The sequence below is a fragment of the Otolemur garnettii genome, unplaced genomic scaffold (assembly GCF_000181295.1).
Source record: "Otolemur garnettii isolate 467f Iridium unplaced genomic scaffold, OtoGar3 scaffold00094, whole genome shotgun sequence".
NCBI classification, from domain to species: Eukaryota; Metazoa; Chordata; class Mammalia; order Primates; family Galagidae; genus Otolemur; species Otolemur garnettii.
Genome location: NW_003852489.1, coordinates 3,799,611 through 3,819,590, shown reverse-complemented (window position 1 = coordinate 3,819,590; position 19,980 = coordinate 3,799,611). Strand labels below are relative to the sequence as shown.

General features: G+C 37.7%; 1 protein-coding gene across 1 annotated transcript in view; it reads right to left on the bottom strand.

The window, feature by feature from the left end:
* The window catches only part of CLTC (clathrin heavy chain), a 78,269-nt gene that overhangs the window by 37,715 nt on the left and 20,574 nt on the right, over positions 1 to 19,980 (bottom strand). The window contains exons 2-8 of the mRNA XM_003795590.2: positions 16,129 to 16,336; positions 12,700 to 12,968; positions 12,008 to 12,169; positions 9,501 to 9,614; positions 5,721 to 5,894; positions 1,408 to 1,605; positions 388 to 588 (exon numbers count right to left, since the gene is read on the bottom strand). Of these exons, the coding sequence (XP_003795638.1) occupies positions 388 to 588; positions 1,408 to 1,605; positions 5,721 to 5,894; positions 9,501 to 9,614; positions 12,008 to 12,169; positions 12,700 to 12,968; positions 16,129 to 16,336 (1,326 nt within the window). The remainder of the gene's footprint in view (positions 1 to 387; positions 589 to 1,407; positions 1,606 to 5,720; positions 5,895 to 9,500; positions 9,615 to 12,007; positions 12,170 to 12,699; positions 12,969 to 16,128; positions 16,337 to 19,980) is intronic.

Here is a 19,980-nt window from a genome sequence, read left to right as displayed (position 1 = left end):
CACAGGCACCGAGCCATAGAGTATATTCTTACGCACAAATGATATCACATACACTGACAAATATGATTACATGCTGAGGTAAGCAAATCACACTAAGCTTTTCCTAAAGCAAGTGGGTAGCAATTTGCTTCCAGTTTAGTTGTTTTAACCAAACAAGCATCCTGGATTCCATTTAGAAATCCTAAACCAAAGAACAATATCCTACCCCAACATTCATAAAAATCTTTTCAAAAGGAAGTATACGCACCTTATACAATGTATGCTTTTGTTCTATTTCTATAAGCAATAAATAACAGATGGAGACATTAGGGTGCACCCTAGGTCATTTAGCTTGCTAACATGGTATTTAATTCAATTAAGGCAGGATTATGTCAATACAAATTATACCTTATCTTCTTTTAACCATTTCTCCAAAAGCTGTTTCCGCCCCTGCTGAAGTACAGGCCTACACAGTTCTAAGGATTCGTATTTGTTCAGCTGACCCTGGTCCAAAAGGATTCCAAAGTACTGAAGTAGAGGAGAAGTTTGACCTGGCTGGGCTGGGACACTCTGGAACCGACGGATGGTGTCTGGAGTACGAAGAATTCCCTTTAAGAAGGAGAAATGTTAAAGATTTCTTGGAGGTAATCCAAACATCACACTAATAACCCCATAGGTCTCGGAGGTCAATCTTGAAGGCATGAGTCCATCTATTAACAGCAAATTTCAAATCTTCACTACCTATAGTAAAGATTCAGTCACTATTGCCTTGTCATATTTCTATGTTGTCAGATTCACAATATATATGAAACTTAATTACAATATCAATGTGTAAGAATACAACTATAAAACAGTTATATCCAGTTATTATCCCTCGTTCACATTAAAGACTAATTTTATAGTTAATACTCATAAGGAATAGAAGTGTTAATTCAATGCAACACAAACCAACATCAAAAGTAGTGGGAATAAATTCAGCCTCATTTCTGATGCTCTACTTATCATAAATTAGACAAGATTAGTTTATTTCCACCTTTTGGAAATAAAATCACTAGCTATCATTTATAAAGTCAGTGAGTATTATGCCTAAATAACTAGAGACGTAAATCATACCTTACTGTGATCTACATAGCCTTCTAACATTCTGAGTTTTAAGAAATTAACCAAATCTAGAGCACAGAAATTACCCAAACCTAGAGGCTGGGACAAGTAACGGTCCAATCCAGCCTAGGTGACAGGCTTAGACCTTGTCTCTAAAAAACTAAAAAATACTAAAAAGTCAGACAAGCAACTGTCATGTAATAGTGAAAGAAAATGTAACCTAAGAAAAGTTCCCCTGTGGGAAGCTTGTTCCTCCTTCCAGCAGTATTATAAACAGAGTATTAACATTAATCCAGTCATGGCAACTTCATTTTCATGACTCTTTACCTTTGGTGCATTAGCAGCCACCTTTGCTGCTTCTGAGTAATTTCCCTGGGCAAAAAGAGCATTGAATTTCCGAGCAAAAAGTTCTTCAGCACCAGCTAAGTTGTTTCGTACAGCCATTCTCAGAGCCAAATCAGGGTTTTGTAGCACATTGGTAATATAAGGAATTATGTTTTCTTCTTCCACACACACTGACAGAACCTGCAATTTAAAGATTAAAGGATAGCTACAAGGTATTCATTAGGATATCAAAATCATATCAAATCAAACTAATATCCAATCCATTTAGAGCAGATTAATAACCGTGTCATAAAGAAACATCATAGCTGCTTTCTTGCATTTAGGGAAGGACAGGGGAGGAAGAGGGAGGGGGAGGGCAGGAGGAGGGGGAGACGGAGGGAAGGAAGGGAAGAAGGAAAAGACAAGGAGAGAGAAGATTAAGGAGGTTCAAAAACAAGTGCCATAGGGTTCTAAGCCATTTTGGCATTCCTAAAATATGGCCATTCTATACTATAAATAACTTCTCACTTTATATCATCCAAACTCACTGCTTTGATGTCATCCATTCATTCTTAACATAGTATCAGAGATTAAGTCTCTCAATGAAATGAGTTCTGAAAGACAATTTCTATATACAGTTTTAAATTGCATGGGGCATGAACCCTTGACAACCTATAGAAAACAATACTAAAAACTATGAAATCAAGGGCTCGCCTAGAGGAAGTTTAAGGTATGTTTCTTTTAACTTCAGAATTACTTTTTAAACAAGAATTTTATTTTTTTTTTTTGAGACAGAGTCTTACTTTGTCACCCTTGGTAGAGTGCTATGGCATCATAGCTCACAGCAACCTCAAACTCTTGGGCTTAAGCGATTCTCTTGCCTCAGCCTCCCACGTAGCTGGGACTACAGGCACCCACCACAAAAAATAGCCAGGGTCTCGCTCTGGCTCAGGCTGGTCTTAAACTTGTGAGCTCAGGTAATCCACCTGCCTTGGCCTCCCACAGTGCTAGGATCACAGGCATCAGCCACCACAAGGCCTAGGAATTTTTCTTAATATTTTCTCTAGGTACATTTTCATCCCTGGAAACCATATTATTATATGTTCAGTAAGGGGGACCCACCGAATCCTCAAGCATCTAACATAATGCAAGTTGCACAGTAGGTGCTTAATAAATACAGCACCAGTAAGGAGCAAATTCTAATGTCTTTGTTATGAAAAGTTACCTACCTTCAGCCCTTCTTAAACCTCACCGCCACAGAATGCTGTACTGACTGCCCCAAAAGCAACTACTGCCAATTGCCCTAGAGAAATGGAACTCTTCCTTACCCATCCTCTCTTCTCCCCATTGCAGAGCTGATTACAAACTACTTAAATTATCCCTAACAACACTTTTTTTTTTTCTTCTGAGACAGAATCTCACTCTGTTGCCCAGGCTACAGTGCCTTGGGGTCATAGCTCACAGCAACCTCAAATTCCTGGGCTCAAACAATCCTTTGGCCTCAGCCTCCTAAGTACCTGAGACTACAGGCATGTGCCATAATACCGGCTAGTCTTTCTATTTTCAGTAGAAATGTGGTCTTGTTCTTGCTCAGGCTGGTCTCAAACTTCTGAACTCAAGTAATCCACCCACCTAGACCTCCCAGAGTGCTAGGATTAGAGGCATGAGCCACCACACTCCACTAGCAGCACTTCTCAACCTATTATAACTGCTTGTCTGTTTCTTAGTCACTATTCCATGGGCAGAATTGGGCTTATCTTTAACTATATTAACAACAGAAGACAGTTTGTAGCACAAAGCACATATTTGCTGAATAAATGCAAATGGCAAATTTCTGTCCCAAGATCAATAAGAATCAAAAAATATTTAAGAATTCAGTGAACCAAATAGGTAACAGTCTGCCTTACTTGTTCTACTCTTCTTTTTCAGAAAAATGAGAAATTTTAACTTCCAAGATTTCATTTCTGTACATCATACCCAAAGCTTAGGTCATCCTATACTGCAATGTGTCTTCCTACTCCATATCAAAACATATCATTTAAAAGGATTAATTTCTTTATAGTTATTTGCATTTCTCAGCCCTACCCTTAACACCCTCTACAAAGAATAAGAAAGACGAATGAACAAATCCATTTCCAGCTATACTTTCTGAAGCTTCCTACTGATCATTGCCTTAGTCTTCCCCAAACATCAAATCCAGTTTAATCTTTACCATACTGAAAGATAATTCTAGCAGATTTCTAGATACCAGTCCTTGATAAGATCATGCAATAGAAAAGCTTCCAGTATGTTAAGTACTCAGTTTTACCAAGTTCAGAATATAAGATAGTGGCTATGTCATCTTGATTTCTTTTGCTACCAACAGAAGGCATACACTCATCCATTCTGAACACAGGCCCAACCAGTAGCTGGATTTAAGTAAAAAAGAAACCCCTGAAACCTGAGGTTACTATAAACACTCCTCTTTAGTCAAAGAAGCTGGCACATAAAATTTTGGTGGGGGACAGGGGCAAAGAAACAATCAATAAGTTCCTAGAATCAGAGTTACGAACACCAAAAATGTATCATGAAACCACTAAAAATACTTTATTTTAGGCATTATCTTAATACATCAGCACAAGAACAGAAACAAAAAGGTCTCTGGCTTCATGATAATTATTGCTAACCTAGTTCATATAAAGGCCAATTCATTCTTCATTTTTCCAAGAGGGACACATGTAACTGAGTAACTGAAAGCTACTTAACTTTTAAAACTGCTTCTCTGCTAGACACGACTGGTGCGATACAATTAACCAAAGGCAGTCGCCCTTTCTAATAAAGAATAGTGACTGTGATAATTAAGAAAGCAATTAATTCAGTACAAGTGTTATGAGGGCTACTTAAGTTAGAAGCATCTAACCAAGTCTGGAGTTGATGTGAGGGATAGATAGATAGGACAGACTATTTTTTCCCTAGAAGAACTGTCTCTTCATATATAACACTTTTCAGAACTGAACAAAAGAGAAAAAAATCTACTTTCTTGGGCTAATTCTGGGAAAAATAATAATGTGCAGGATAACTAATAAAAAGCAAGACCAATTAATTGTACGAAGCTTTTAAAATTTTAGCCATTTTTCAGAAAATTAGATACCTTCTGGCTGGACACAGTGGTTCAAGCCTGTAATCCCAGCACTTTGGGAGGCCAAAGTGGGATCCCTTAAGGCCAGGAGTTTGAGACCAGCCTGAGCAACACAGTAAGATCCCATCTGTACAAAAAAATAAAAATTAGCCTGGCATGGTAACATGTGCCTGTAGTCCCAGCTATTTGAGAAGTAGAGGCTAGAGGAAAACTTGAGCTTAGGAGTTTGAGACCTTACCTCTAGAAAAAATAAAAAAATTAAAATTAAAAATTAGCTGGGCATAGTGGTGCATACCTACAGTCCTCAAATTTAGGGATGGGGAACCTGAGGCCTGCCTTAAATGCAGCATTTTTTAAAATAGGTTTATTATTATTTATTATTTATTTTTTTTGCAGTTTTTGGCCGGGGCTGGGCTTGAACCCACCACCTCTGGCATATGGGATCAGTGCCTTACTCCTTTGAGCCACAGGCACTGCCCAAATACAGCATTTTGATTGAAAAACTTGGATTCAATTAAGGCTGTAGGTTCCTCACCTCTGTTAAGATACTTAGGAGGCTGAGGCATGAGGATCACTTGAGCCCAAAATTTCAAGGTTAAAGTGAGCTATGATCACACCACTGCACATCAGCCTGGGTATCAGAGCAAGATCCTGTCTCAAAAAAAGAAAAGAAAAAGAGTGTGATATATTCAGGACAGCTTTTATTTTCCCTATTTGATTACTTTCCAAGCATCTCACAATAGGTATTGTAACATATTACCTTCTAACTGTTAGTAATACTTAAGAAGTTAAGAAAAGGGATGTAAGTTCTTTTCTCTATAGTTGAAAATCTCTGTGTCTTGCAGGTAAAAGAAAACCCCTAAAAAAGTATAATCCATCAAATGTGACCGTAAATACTGTATTTTTTTCCCCACATATAATCACTTCTTTTGACAATAAAGATGCAAATAAATACATAATCCTAGGAGGCCAAACGTCAAACAGTTTCTCTTCCTGAGACAGGATTAAAGAGAGTTTTTGTATTCATACAATCTGTATTTTTTGGTACTGTATTATTTTCTGATATCCAAAGTTATAATTTACATTTTGAAAAACTGTTTATTACTTTATTATTTAGGGGATAATTTCTCTCTTAATGTACAGGATTTGTTCTGACTTTTCAGATTATTTTATTGTTTAAGTTTCAAGTTTTCCTTACTTGTCCCTTTCTGTTTACTCCAATTATTCCAGCTGTGGCTTCGTGAGGTGCAGTAACAAAGATTGTTTCTCCACTGATTCTATTCATGTAGATGCAGGTACCAGTCTCAAGATCATAGAGGTGAATATAACCATACTTAGTTATCAAGAATACCACATCGTGCTTTTCACTGATCTGTGAAAGAAAATCAACACTTTAGTAAAATAATGGATCTACAAACAGAAAAGAAAAATATTTAGTCTAATTCTATGTTTTAGATGTTGAAATTCCAAAACCTGAAGAGGCTTATAAAAAGAAAAGTTAATGGCTCGGTGGCACCTGTAGCTCAGCAGCTAGGGGGCACCAGCCACATACACCAGAGCTGGTGGGTTCGAACCCAGCCTGGGCCTGCCAAACAACACTGACAACTACAACCAAAAAAACAAAAAGCTGGGCATTGTGGCAGGTGCCAGTAGTCCCAGCTTCTTGGGAGGCTGAGGCAAGAGATTCACTTAAGCCCAAGAGTTGGAGGTTGCTGTGAGCTGTGATGCCACAGCACTCTACTGAGGGTGACATAGTGAGACTCTGTCTCAAAAAAAAGTTAAGATTTAAAGTTATCTTCATTCTTATAGCACATTTAAATAAACAGAGAAAGTGAATGAAATCTGTAAAATAAAAGGGAAAACAATTTAGAACAATGTTATGATAACCCAGTTTACATATTACACGCACACCTCATTTTACTGCACTTCGCAGATTTTATTAATTGAAGATTTGTGGCAACCCAGCGTGGAACAAGTCAGCAACATTTTTCTAATAGCATGCACTCACTTTGGTGTCTCGGCATCATATTTTATTAATTCTTGCAGTATTTCAAAACTTTTTCATTATTATTTTATTGGTTATGGTGATTTGTGATCCTTGAAGTTTACAATTTTAATTGTTTTGGGGTACCACCCACACAAGACAAGTTAACTTAATAGATACTGTGTGTGTTCTAACTGCTCCACTGACCAGCTATTCTCTCATTTCCCTTTCCTCAAGCCCGTACTACTGATACAACAATACTGAAATTAGTCCAATGAATAACCCTATAGTGGCCTCTAAGTGTTCACTTTAAATCAAAACCTAGAAATAGTTAAGCCTGGTGAGGAAGGCATGGTGAAAGTTGTGATAGACCAAGAACTAGGTCTCTTGAGCCAACCAAGTTGTGACTACAAAAGAAAGTTCTTCAAGGAAATTAAAAGTGCTGCTCTGGTGAATACATGAATGATAAGAAAGCCAGATAGTCTTATTGCTGATAAGGAGAAAGTTTTAGTGGGTCTGGAGAGAAGACCAAACCAGCCACAACATTTCCTTAAGCCAAAGCCTAATCTAAATCTCTCCAATCCTATGAAGGCTTGTGAGAGGTGGGAAAGCAGTGTGTAACTGACAGAGGTAGGTTCGTTAAGCTTAAGGAAAGACGCCATCTCCAGAACATAAAAGTACAAGGTGAAGCAAGTGCTTATGTAGAAGCTGCAGCAAGTTATCTCCTTAAACACTCAAATGAAAAGGAGAATACCACTAAGAATAATCCTAGAAGATCTAGCTAAGATCACTGATAAAGGTGGCTATGTTAAACAACAGATTTCCAGTGTGGACAATACAGCCTTATATTAGAAGATGCCATCCAGGACTCTCATATCTAAAGAGAAGTCAATGCTTGGTTTCAAAACTCCAAAGCATGAGCTGACTCTCTTTAGGGTCTAAAGCAGCTGGTGCCCAAGTTTAAACCAGTGTTTATTAAACCCCCTGTTCATTCTGAAAATCCTAGGGCCCTTAAAAAGGAATACAGTCTGCATGACAGTACATCTGCTTACAGCATGTTTTACTGAGTATTTTAAGCTCACTGTTGAGGCCTACTGCTCAGAAAAACAATTCTTTTTAAAACATTACTGCTCACTGACAAGTTCCTGGACATTCAAGAATGCTAATGGAAATGTACAAGGAGATTAATGTTGTTTTCATGCTTCCTAACACAATAACCATTCTAAAGCCTATAATTAAGGAATAATTTCAACTTCTAGGTCTTATTTAAGAAATAACATTTTGTAAGGCTATAGCTGCCAAGGGTAGTGATTCCTCTGATGTAGCTGGGCAAAGTAAATTGAAAACCTTCTGTAAAAGGTTCACCATAGTATACATTATTAATTCATGGGAGAAAGTAAAAATATCGACACTAAGAGTTCTGAAGAAGATTCCAACCATCATGATGACTTTGAGGAGTTCAAGACTTCAGTGAGGGAAATAAGGACAGATGTGATAGAAATAGCAAGAAAATTAGAATCAGAAGTGGAGCTTAAATATGTGACCGACCTGCTGCAATCTCATGATAAAGAAATCATTTCTTATGGATGAGCAAAGAAAATGGTTTCTTGAGATGTTACCTACTTCTGGTAAAGATGCTGTGAAAATTGTTGACATGACAACAAAAGATTACCATACAAACCTAGTTCAAAAAGCAATGGCAGGCTTTGAGAGAACTAGCTCCAATTTTGAAATAAGTTCTATAGTGGGTAAAACACTATCAAATAGTACTTCATGCTGTAAAGAAATCATTCATGAAAGAAAAAGTTAACTGATGCAGCAAAATGCACTATTGTTTTCTTTTAAGAAACAGTCAGAGGGCTCGGCACCTGTGGCTCAAGTGGCTAAGGCACCAGCCACATACACCTAAGGTGGCAGGTTCAAATCCCCAGCCCGGGCCCGCCAAACAACAATGATGGCTGCAACCAAAAAATGGCCCGGCGTTGTGGCGGGCGCCTGTAGTCCCAGCAACTTGGGAGGCCGAGGCAGGAGACTCGCTTGAGCCCAGGAGTTGGAGGTTGCTGTGAGCTGTGAAGCCATGGCACTCTACCCAGGGAGATAGCTTGAGGCTCCGTCTCAAAAAAAAAAAAAAAAAAAAAAGAAACAGTCAGAGGCTGGGCACTGTGGTTCATGCCTACAATCCCAACACTCTGGGAGGCTGAGGCCAATGGACTGCTTAAGCTCAGGAGTTTGAAACCAGCCTGAGCAAGAGTGAGACCTAAAAATAGAAAAAACTAGCTGGGCATCATGGCGTATAATTCCAGCTACTTGAGAGGCCAAGGCAGGAAGATCTCTTGAGCCCCAAAGCTTGAGGTTGCTGTGAGCTATGATGCCACAGTACTCTATGCAGGGCAATAGAATGAGATGCTGTCAAAAAAGAAAAGAAAAGAAAAAAAGGAAAAGGAAGGGGAAAGGGAGAAAGGAAAAGGGAAAAAGGAAAAAAGGAAAGGGAAACAGGTAAAGGAAGGAAGGAAGGAAACGAAACCTCCAGAGCCACCCCAACTTTCAGGAACCACCACCCTGATCAGTCAGAAGCCATCAGCAATAAAGCAAGACCCTCCCCTCAGAGACAAGATTATAACTCACTAAAGACTCAGATGATCATTAGTATTTTTTTTAGCAATAAAGTATTTTTAAATTAAGGTATAAACCTTTTTTCTCAAGTATTAAGTATGCTATAACATAACTGGACAAAACCGAACCACAAAACCAAAACATTATTGTGACCTGCTTTATTGTGGTGGTCTGGAAACAAACCCACAATATTTCCAAGGTATGCAGCACAGTACATAGAAGTCTATGTATTATTTTACAGAGTTTCACTAACAAATTTATTTTAGATTAAAGAGTACTCTTCTAAGTATCCCTTAAATTAAATTGACTACGAACAGTTGTCTGGATTAATTTCTTTTAAGAGAAGAAATTTTAAAAATCCATTTCCTTTGCTTGACATACCTGCATTGCAACAGGAAAGTCATTTTGTGCTTCTGGAGGAAAGAAAACATCCACTGCCTTCTTTGGAAAGGGCTGATTCCCTGTAGGCGGTGTGCCAACTTCAATGATATGTAACTATTCAAAAGAAAATACAATTTCCATAAACTTTTTAGCAGTAGATCGTAACAACGTTATTTGCAACACTCACATGAAAACAATACAAGTATAACCCAAGTGTCTTATAAACAGATGAATATTAAACTAAGTGATACCACCCCACGGAATACCCAGCAGTAAAAAGGTCTACATATCTCATGGACATAACGCTGAGTGGAAAAAAAGAAGCCAATCTTAAAAGGTCACATCCTATATCATTCTATTTATATGACATTCTTGAAGTGATAAACATAGACATGGAGAATAAATTAGTGGTTGTCAGGGATTAGGGATGGTGTGGGCGAGCAGAAGTGAGTCTGTGATTATAAAGCCATGAGGAAAATCATTGTGGTGATAAACCATACAATTGTACCAATGACATTTCCAAGGTTTTCATACTAGTCTGTAGTTACGTAAGATGTGAGAAACTGGGTAAAAAAGAACAGGGGATGTCTCTCTACTATCTTTGGAGATTCCTACAAGTATGTAGGAATTATTTAATATATTTTTAAAGGTTATCTAAATATCTTAAATAATCACACCTCAAAAAATGTACCTAAAATAAGTATATCCAATGGTAATACCTTACTTACAATGGTTCTTTCTCATGGCGTTCAATTATATTTAGTCTTTCCAAATAAAAATCTAACAAATTATTAAATTCTTCTCTGCCTACAAATCTATTCTAATACAGAGGGAAAGTACACACCTAAGCTTAATCTTACTAATCACATATATCCCACAAATTATAATAGAACATTATGATTTAAAATGTCTGATGCTACACTGACATATACTTTTTGTTCCAGCTACTTAGAAGGCTGAGACATGAGGATCCCTTGAAATGGGGAATCCAGCCTGAATAACATAGCAAGACATTGTCTCTTAAGAGGGAAAAAAAAAGTCTGATGCTACATATCAACCAGACAAGAAAAATCAATAGTGTCAATGAAAAGGTATTATATATACTTTCCTTAGAAATGTCAGGAATGAACAAAATATAATTCAGTTTCTAAGACAGCATCATACGAAAATTATGGGGTCTCATACTTCACCAGGATTAGCCACACTGAAAAAATGACATATTCCTTCAAGTCATAGCAGATTATAAAAGATATAACACTACATATCAAAAAAGCTCAAGAACTTATAAACAGGTTTTCAAATACTATATAAAAATGATACTGAAGTTTTTTTCCATTAAGACTTTTGTTCAAAAGATGTCCTGGCCTTATGTTTTAAGGATATCTAATTTCTACTAACTCTTTAAAAAAGTTTTAATGGCAGATAGAGCCAGTCTTCCATTCAGGAGCATCAAGCTCCAAATACAGTAGAACGCCCATAGCTAAGCACCTCTCTACATTGACTACCTCCTTAAGCTGACCTAATTTTCATAAACCAAACTGGTACTACAAGTGCTCGATGGAGGTGATTCCAACATACAGCAATTGAGACTCTCTAACTTAAGTCAATGTTACTCAACAATGATCTACATTCTATCTCTATCAAGCCACCTAAGGTACTGATAATGTAGATTATGGGCACCACTTACTAAATCAGACACTTTATATGTATGACAGACAATGTGCATTTTAGCAACTCTAATGATTCTTATGCATAGTAAAGTTGAAAAATACTAACTTCTTTGAATCCTCAATTAACCTGAAACAATAAAAAAAAGGGAAAAAATACTAACTTAAGGTCTTTGGTAAAAGCAATAAAAAAAGTCAACGGCTAACAAAAAAAATTTAAAAGAATATTATTCATTAGCCGGGCATTGTGGTGGGTAACTATAGTCCCCTACTTGGGAGACTGAGGCAAGAAAATCGCTTAAGGCCAAGAGTTGGAGGTTGCTGTGAGCTATGACACACAGCACTCTACTAAGGGTGACTTACTGAGACTCTGTCTCAAAAAAAGAATATTACTCATTTTAGAAAAGTGTCATTGGGCTCGGTGCCTATAATTCAGCAGCTAAGGGCACCAGCCACATATACCAGAGCTGGCGGGTTCAAGTCCAGCCTGGTCCTATCAAACAATAATGACGACTGCAACCAAGAACAGCCAGGTGTCGTGGCGGACACCTGTAGTCCCAGCTCCTTGGGAGGCTGAGGCAAGAGAATTGCTTAAGCCCAGGAGTTGGAGGTTGCTGTGAGCTGTGATGTTACAGCACTCTACCAAGGATGACAAAGTGAGACTGTCTCAAAAAAGAAAAAAAAAAAAAAGTATCATTGGCCGTAGAACTTAAACAAAGTCATTACAAATGTGAATATTAAAAACAAATTAACCATAAAGGGAGAAGAATGTTTTGAAAGTAGACAATTAATTAGTAGCAAAAGACAGAGAATTGTCACTAACATAATTACCAAGCTTACCTTCCCTCCGGCTTGACCCCGGACTGCAAAACAGAATAACGTTGATTCTTCTGCATTTCCTTCCATCTTAAACTGTGCAAAGCTAGCTGCATGTCCTTCAATGGGCTGAGATACTTTCCTATCTACAGAATACAGCTGCATAGCTCCCACCACACGATTTTGCTGCAAAGAATCAAAGAGACTAGTATTTGGCAACCCAATGAATTGATAACTCTTGAATTCTTCAATTATAGAAATAATTACAATGTTTTAGGCATCTTTAGCAGGATTTATAATTCTTGTTATTTTGGTCTCCTCAATGTATATTTGATGCTTAGCTCCAAACATTATCTTATTAAAACTTAACATGAATGTTTAAAATCAGCCTCATATACCTTAAAAAGATATCTAAATGTTCATCATGCAGTAAAGTACATATACTCTGTAATAAATCCCAAATCATTCACAAAGGAACTCAACTTCTACTCAATCTGTAAGAGCTAAAAACATTAAGTAAAAGTATTCTGAAATTATATGGCATTAAGCCAACAACATTTTTAAAAAAGAAAAAAAAGGAAAATAAATAAAAAGAACAAATAAAAACATGTTCCAAATTCAACAGGATTGATAAAACTTAATTTCAAAATAAACTACATTCCGGGTACAACAATTCTTCAGATCTCTTTCTTTATCAAAAAGTAGAAAAATGTTACCTGTGCAGATATGCCAGTGAGAAGTAACCACTTTTGTTTTGCATCTGTACGATAATTGATAATCTGACATCCTGCAAGGCTAGAATGGCGATCAAACATTTTCACTGGCTGAGACTCTCCTTCCATACTCCAGTGATAAACTGCGTTATCCGTAACAAGAGCAACCGTATTCAAAGAGATCCATTTCCAAAAGGTGACATCATCAGTCATGGTATGGGCCTTCATTTTGCTTTTCATTTCAATGTTAAATATCTGAAGAGTTTTCCCAGCTAAAAACAAAATCAAGAATTATGAATCATTAAAAAGGTAAAATCTAAGATAAACACCTAGCTAGACTAAGTTCTGTAACATCCAAACAAAAATGGTTCTATCATGAATCTAACAACCAACTACAGAAGTTATATTAATAGCGGAGCAACCATTAGTGATAAGAGCTTAAGACTAAGCAATCTACATCTACATCTTAAGCAAAAGCTATATTACCTCTAATAAACACATTTTAAACGCACAGTATGACTTCTATGGACTTCTAACTCTCGATTGCAAATGAGTCTAAACAACAGCTTTTCTTTTTTTTTTTTTTTTTTTTGAGACAGAGCCTCAAGCTGTCCCCCTGGGCAGAGTGCCATGGCATTAAAGCTCACAGCAACCTCCAACTCCTGAGCTCAAGCGAGTCTCCTGTCTCCGCCTCCCAAGTAGCTGGGACCACAGGCGCCCGCCACAACGCCCGGCTATTTTTTGGTTGCAGCCATCATTGTTGTTTGGCGGGTCCGGGCTGGGGATTCGAACCCGCCACCTTAGGTGTACGTGGCTGGCGCCTTAGCCGGTTGAGCTATAGGCGCCGAGCCACAACAGCTTTTCTTAACAATAACTAAAAACAAAGTTGTAACCTTCTAATCTAAGTTAGTTGTATGCACACAGGACGAAGCAAATCTGATACAAACACTTGGGAGGGAAGTCTACTTTTTTAAAGGCAGTCATCTCATCCAACTAAAATCTTGTGAAAACTGCTTTTTAAAAAGAGAATCTTACTTCAACTCTTCCTTGTTACCACTAGCACATAAGAAAACTGCATGCTACATTTAATAGGTTTAAAATACAAAGGGAAGGAGATAGCGATGCTGGAGGAAAGGAAAGGGAGACAAAGGAAGAGGACAGTTTCAGATGTGTTAATATACTGGAGTTAAGAACAAAGTTCAACCTTCACCCAATTAAGAAAGCAAGCATTTAGTAAAAGGAGGATACAATCTGCCTTGAGTGTTAAAGAGTCCACTAAGTCAGATGCAAGGGCTTATACTTGTAATTTGAAATCCATCACAGTTCAAAACTGATTTCATTTAAATTAGCAGAGATCAAAGCCCATAGCTATGACTAGGCTATCAAAATTAGTCCTTAGAGCAGTGGTTCTCAACCTGTGGGTCACAACCCACCAGAACTGTATTAAAGGGCCACTGCATTAGGAAGGTTGAGAACCACTGCCTTAGCGACTAAGGAAAACCTCATTCCTGAGCCACAGAGAATCTGGCTCCTGAAGGAGAAAAATTATAAGATTGGGGTGGAGGGGCCCAAAAGGGAGACAAAACATACAGTTTTATACTACGACCCTTCTTACCACATGTGCAAAAACTTCTTTCATAAAACAAAGAATGTTACTCCCATCCAACACAGTATGTAAACCACAACCAGACTTGAAAAATTGTGAGAGTTATAGTCCTGTTTATAAAAAGAAGCCAAGGGGTTTAAAACTGGCTTCGGAGAGAAGCAGTACTTTGGAACGACTTACTTTCCCCTTTGCTGCCTTCCCTAACCCCCGGGTTATGAGACTTACTGTTTTTTACATGAAAGGGGTCAGAGTATATGTAAGTGGGATAGTTTGGGGAGGGGGGAAAGGGATGACAGCTCAACTCCATAATGCAGACATACAGGTACAAATCTATGATGTTACTGTACAAGCTCTGGCAATCTTTTCAATTTATTCTTTTTATAGAACAGGACAATAACTAATACAATCTAATTTAAGATAACTCACCATCTGCACACATAAGAAAGCATTAAGAAATGTGATAAGATAACAATAACATTAAAAATAGAAAAGAACTTTGACAAAATTAAAATAATGGCCTTTTACAGTGAGGTGTGAGAGTTGCTAAGCACTTGAATTTAAATTCTTTTAAGGAGGCTGAAAGGTTAGTGCCCTAAAATCTATTTGTTTTAAAGAAGTAAAATGCTTACTGTTACAGAACATCCGCCTAACAAAAGTTGGACTATCTTTCCCCTCAGACAAGATCAATTCTTAAGATATGTGATATCAACTTATCTGTTTGAATATGCTTATCCTACTCGCTCTCATTTACTTTCCAATCAGTATTATCACTAAATACAAAGTTTAAGTCATGTAAAGAAAAATCTATTTAGCCCTTCTAACAACTCATAAATTAACAAGAGATTCTTCCTCCTGATTATCAACAAGAAAAACAAAGGCCAGGCACATCTAGTACTCTGGGAGGCCAAGGCAGGTGGATTGCTTGAATTCACAAGTTCAAAACCAGCCTGAGCAAGAGTGAGACCTAGTCTTTACTAAAAATGAAAAACTGAGGCAAGAGATCGCTTGAGCCCAAGAGTCTGAGGTTGCTCTACCCAGCCACTCTACCAAGGGCAACAAAGTGAGACTCTGTCTCAAAATAAAATAAATAAAGGCAAAAAAGAAAATTATCAATTAAATGCCCTTTTTAGAGTCAGTCATAATTTGTCACCTAGTCTTCTTTAAAAACTTCTGTTTTAAGGGGTCATTTATAGTCTCATGCTAAAGTTTAAAGGGCAAAAAACCTAATAAAGGCTCCCAGACATTATTTGAACTCTACATAGACTAATAAGCTAAACATTTCCCTGTTGTGACAATTCATAATTAGTTTGGATAAACTCAAACACCCTTGACTCTAGAGCTTCAATACCCACCATACAGACAAATGCAATTTTAACAATGTAAATTCAAACTATCTTTAGAACTTGACAATGTAAATAAAAATACAAGCCTAAAGGATGAAAAGGGTACAAAATGAAAGTCAGGTTTATCATAACAAAATTCTGCAATGTTTAGGTGCTAGTATTAGTAAAGTATGCTCTACTCCAGAATATGAACCATTAATTTATTTCCTCTGTAGAGAAGTATGTTTAGCATAGTCTTATACTACAAATATAAAATTTAATGTGTTTATTCTAGAAGTTAAAATTATTCCAAATATAGCTATAAGTAAAACATTTCACAGAAACATTCCAAGTAAAAGTCCTAAGTTTAAATCAAGTTTATTCCTTGCCTTAATTTTGCAGATCTTTTTTCTTTACCCAAATTTAAGCATATCCTAATAACTATATTTGCATAAAATATACATAGGAAGACATTTAAGGAAAAAACCCACAATCTTTTTATACCTTTTAGTGCAATTACTTTGCTAGCAGGATTCATGATGGCGCTGTCCGCTGAAATTGGTCTTCGAATTGGGTTACTTGGGTCATTCATATCAATGATTACCACCTGGGCCTGCTCTCCTACTTTTTCTCTAATGCAGATGAATTTGTCTGACTCCATTGTCAGGGTACTGAAGCCAATGTTTGCTGGGTTGATCCCCAGGTTCTGGAGCTGGAAAAAAAAATTAATAAAAACTATGTTAGCAACCAAGTGGACTAGAAAGATTTGACATGCATATATCACATATATTTGACATGCATATATCATATAAAAAATCCATACTTAAGGCCGGACACCTTAAGTCACCTCTTTAATCCTAACACTTGGGGAGGCCGAGGCAGGTGGATTGCTTGAGCTCACAAGTTAGAGACCAAACTGAGTAAGACCCCATCTCTACTAAAAATGAAAAACTGAGGCAAGAGGATCTCTAGATTCTAGGAGTTTGAGGTTGCTGTGAGCTATGATGCCATTGCACTTTACTGAGAGTGACAAAGTGAGGCTCTGCCTCAAAAAAAAAAAAAAAAAAAAAAAGAAAAATCCTTACTTAACCATTAAGGCTTTAAGGTCAACAGTAATATCTCCATCACATTGATTAAAGCCAGGCAATTAATAGCCAAATATCAGATCTTCTTTTCTTTTTTTTTTTCTTTTTGAGACAGAGTCTCATTATGTTGCCCTTGGTAGAGTGCCATGGTGTCATAGCTCACAGCAACCTCAAACTCTTGGGCTTAAGTGATTCTCTTACCTCAGCCTCCCAAGTAGCTGAGACTACAGGTACCCGCCCAATGCCTGGCGATTTTCTGTTGCAGTTGTCACTGTTGTTTAGCAGGCCCAGGCTGGGTTCGAATCTGCCAGCCCTGGTACATGTGGCTGTAACCCCTGAGCTAGGGCTTGAGCAATCCTCTTGCCTCAGCTTCCTGAGTAACTGGGACTACAGGCATGCACCACTATGCCCGGCTAGTTTTTACTATTTTGGTAGAGATGGGGTCTCGCTCTTGCTCAGGCTGGTCTTAAACTCCTGAGCTCGGCAATCCACGTGTCTCAGCTTACCAGAGGGCTAGGATTATAGGCATGAGCCACTGATCCCTGCCTGGATCTTCTTTTCTTTCAACAAATATGGTATGCAATTGTTTCAACTAAGATAGAAATAGAGATTAAAGGAAACAGTAACATTTGGGAGCTAGCATTTATGGTTCAGGAGATTTGAAGTGATCAATGTTTCTTGGTTTATTTTTTAAGATCTTTGAATTATTGAACCTATGCTCTCTTTGTCCTTTTATCCCCCTTAACATTTAGTTACTTGTTCAAATGCCTTAGGATTCAGAAAAACTAAGTTACAGCACAAAAAGATTAAAATGTCACAGAGTCCTTGATCTAAATGAACTTGGAAGAGCAAGCACAGATAAAAAAAAGCTGTAATACTGTGAAAAAAGTGCCAAAACAAAAATATGTAAGAGGGATCTTGTCAAAGGCAGCTCCAAAGCTGAGGCAACGTGTTTAAGGGAGGTAGGTTAGCAGGGGTCCTCAGACTTTTTAAACAGGGGGCTAGTTCACTGTCCCTCAGATCACTGGAGGGCCGGACTGCAGGCCTTGGGATGAGTTGGCTGCTAAGCAGGACAGGCAGCAGCGGCAAAAACACCCAGTGGGCCAGATAAATGTCCTCAGCAGGCTGTAGTTTGAGGATGCCTGGGTTAGAGAATTCTCAACAGAAAGAGGATGTGCTAAGGCACAAAAATACTAAAGTGTAGTCTGCTAACGGAACTACAAGGACTTTTGTACCATCTGGCAAGGGTGAAGAACCTGTGGCCTCAAGACCACATGTGACTCTCCAGAACCCCAAGTGTGGACCCTTGGCCAAATCCAAACTTATTAAAAAGGATCTGTATTGAAAATTTGGACTCAGTGCATTGTGGTGGGCACCTGTAGTCCCAGCTACACGGGAGGCTGAGGCAAGAGAATCGCTTAAGCCCAAGAATTGGAGGTTGCTGTGATGCCACATCACTCTACTGAGGGTGACTCTCACTCTACTCAGTGAGACTCTGGCCCCCCCACCCAAAAAAAATCGGACTCAGTCAAAAGGCAGCACTCAAAGCTCCAGAAGGCCACAGGTTCCCGGGCCCTGAAGGGTTTTATAAGGACAATAACAGAATTAGATTTGCTTTGTGTACTTAGAAGATATATTCAATAAACAAATTGAATTGTATTGTTTATTGTATATTCAATAAACAAATACATACATATATAGTAGACCTAAGGGTGGTAAAATCCTTGAAAACCAATTAAGTGTGTAAGAACAAAAGTCACATGTTACTGGACCCCAAATGGGGTCATTAAAACTCTAGTGACTAAATGTGGTATAAGAGATTAAGTACTACTAAAGGGCTAAATGAAGGCTTTATTATATTAGCCTCAGCCAGAATAAAGTATAGTTACAATAACTCATAGTCACTGAACACCAAGGGCAAGGAGTCAAACAACTGTGTAACCATTAACACAAACAGTAATAAAGTAGAAAATTAACCTGTTTTATAAACTCATGTATAGCTGCAGTGCAAGGCAAATATACCAGCCATAAAGTATGTAACTTACAATGAATCTGGTTAAAATAAAACCTTACAAATTATTAATTTCCACTTCTTCCTGACTTTAACTTGTCACTTCTATACTTCTAGTTCCAGAACTAATGTAAGAACATAAACTTAAGTGGTCTCCCAAATATACCAAGGGATTATGGGTGAACTTAAGGAAGGCCTTTTCCAAACCAGACTATTAATGCAGTTTCAGGAAGTTATATACATGTATTTTCCTTAGTAGAGGATCCTTAGACTCCTGTTAAGTTTAATCGTTTTAACCTTTCTAATAATGGAGAAGATATGCCAGTGACTCATGCTGTTCAAAGAGCTATATACCTAAAAGCAACAAGTTACTTCCTAAACTACTCTATAAAATAAGAATTCAATGTTTCTCAGTCTTTACCAACTCTTCACTTAAGGCAACTTTGAGTTTCAGCTGTCACAAGTTAAATCCCACAGTGTTTGAGAAAGGGTAAAAACAGCATTAGTTACGTATGGAAATTAAACACAAAATCAAGATATCAACCACAGATACGACTCACTGAATCCCAAATCATTCTAAGATTTCTTCCTACCCTTCAACTTTAGAGGTTAGGTGGAAGATGACTGTAAGCAAACACTATTCAAAAGGACAGTGAAGAGGAGGAAATAAGTCACACAACCCGTGTTTCCTCTTCCTTGCTAGATCCCTAGAAAAATACAGTAAGAAAAACATGCTGCAATAGTTAGCAATGACCATCAGCCTCAGGGTGATTCATAGAAAAAGCAAAGATTTCATTTCAAAGAACATAGGGTGCACCCAATCCTTGCAATCTATCTAATTAATCCTTACACTCTTTTCTAATTAAGCACATTCTACCAAGAGTCATACATATATATTTGGCAGGGTTTTTTTTGACTGGGGCTGGGTTTGAACCTGCCACCTCTAGTATATGGGGCCGGCTCCCAACTCCTTTGAGCCACAGGCACCATATGCATATATATTTGAACTTCCCTCTCAATAATGTACCATTCAAAATACTTCATGTGACAGACATAAATTACTTATTTAAAAAAAAATTATCTCTGAAGGAGGAAGGGGATGAGGGAAAAAGAAGAAAATAGTGACTAATTCTCACATAAATTGAATTTTGACCAAAGTGCATTATTTGAACAATAATTTTTAATTCAACTTGTTAACATGTTGTTTAAGATATTGCATCCTCCGGCAGTGCCTGTGCCTCAGTGAGTAGGGCGCCAGTC